The sequence below is a fragment of the Aplysia californica genome, unplaced genomic scaffold (genome assembly GCF_000002075.1).
Source record: "Aplysia californica isolate F4 #8 unplaced genomic scaffold, AplCal3.0 scaffold00883, whole genome shotgun sequence".
NCBI classification, from domain to species: Eukaryota; Metazoa; Mollusca; class Gastropoda; order Aplysiida; family Aplysiidae; genus Aplysia; species Aplysia californica.
This window is the reverse complement of record NW_004798153.1, coordinates 75,891-77,063: the sequence shown is the minus strand read 5'-3', so window position 1 is coordinate 77,063 and position 1,173 is coordinate 75,891. Positions and strand designations below refer to the sequence as shown.

The 1,173-nt window shown below is 37.8% G+C and overlaps 1 protein-coding gene across 1 annotated transcript in view; it reads right to left on the bottom strand.

Moving 5' to 3' along the window:
• Positions 1-766, bottom strand: part of LOC101853355 (aminopeptidase B) — a gene marked incomplete at its 5' end in the record, with an annotated part of 21,717 nt that extends 20,951 nt beyond the window's left edge. The window contains 1 exon segment of the mRNA XM_035972872.1: positions 570-766. Within this exon segment, the coding sequence (XP_035828765.1) occupies positions 570-766 (197 nt within the window).
• Positions 767-1,173: the final 407 nt, after the last annotated feature.

Genomic DNA, 1,173 nt, shown 5'->3' with positions numbered 1-1,173 from the left:
TTATAGGCAGATGCAAGAATGACCTTTAATTCCACTAACAATAGCCACAAAAATGTTTTCTGCAACAAAAATTTAGATTGTAATTTGTAAGCTTGAAATCATAATAAAATGTTGTTTTTTTTAAATTAAAGAACATCAGACAAGAAAGTAAAAGTCCAGGATACTAAAATTTCGTTCAGAAGGAAAAAACATTAAAAATAGGGTAATAAAAACGATGTCAATATATTATATTTCATAGGGTTTTAAAAGATTCATGAAAAGGATCATGCAATTCTTCATAATGAGAGTCATTAACACTTTGCAGTCACACAGCCAGCAGTACAAAATACAGCATCTGGTCCCCCAGCCAAGAGAGCAACTGCAATAAACTTCGCAGAATGTGCCAGGTGACTGGAACGGACAATTTTCACCTGCCCATCATTGCGCCAAGTGACTGCAAAGTGTTAAATGATACATTACCCTACAAGCCTTTAGTAATCACAAAAAATGTTTCCCTTCTTCTTAACTTGTAAAAACCTTAACTTAATTCTCAAATAAAAGGGAAATTTGAATCTAAAAAATCCTATAACCTGATTCCAACTTGTCTGCCAGAGTGTCCAATGATAGCTTGACCTGTCCCAGTATTCTCTTGCTTTCAAAATCCACATCTATATCAAGGTGGAGGTGCCTTGTGACAACCTGCTTGAAGTTCGAAGCAGTTGCCACATCATTTGCCTTGTCTGCATGAAGTGCCATGATGAGTCTAAAAGCACTGGTAATCTGTGGTCTGCAAAAGAAAAGTCAGAATACATGTGACAACTACCTCAATACTGATTGACTGTTTACCTATCTTTTTCTGTTTTGGTAAGTGTTTTACCCCACTTGCAAGTGCATAAGGTCATTTGAGCGAGCGGGACACATTACACATTTTCAGTTTGGTAAGAATTTTAAAAAAATTTACCTGGGTGACGGCCGAAGCCTATTCTTATAGATTTTAGGACCAACAAGGGATCTTCAATGAGCACAAGTTACACACGCAGCTTCCAAGATTTTTCACCCTTATCCAAGAAGGCTAGGTGGTTGATCTTACCTACCATAAGATCAGGGGTGTGGCTGAAAGACAGCAGTATGTAGAATCCAAGGAGTACCAGTAGAAAGGCAGCAGAAAGAGTAAGGAGTCCAGAGAAGAGGGCA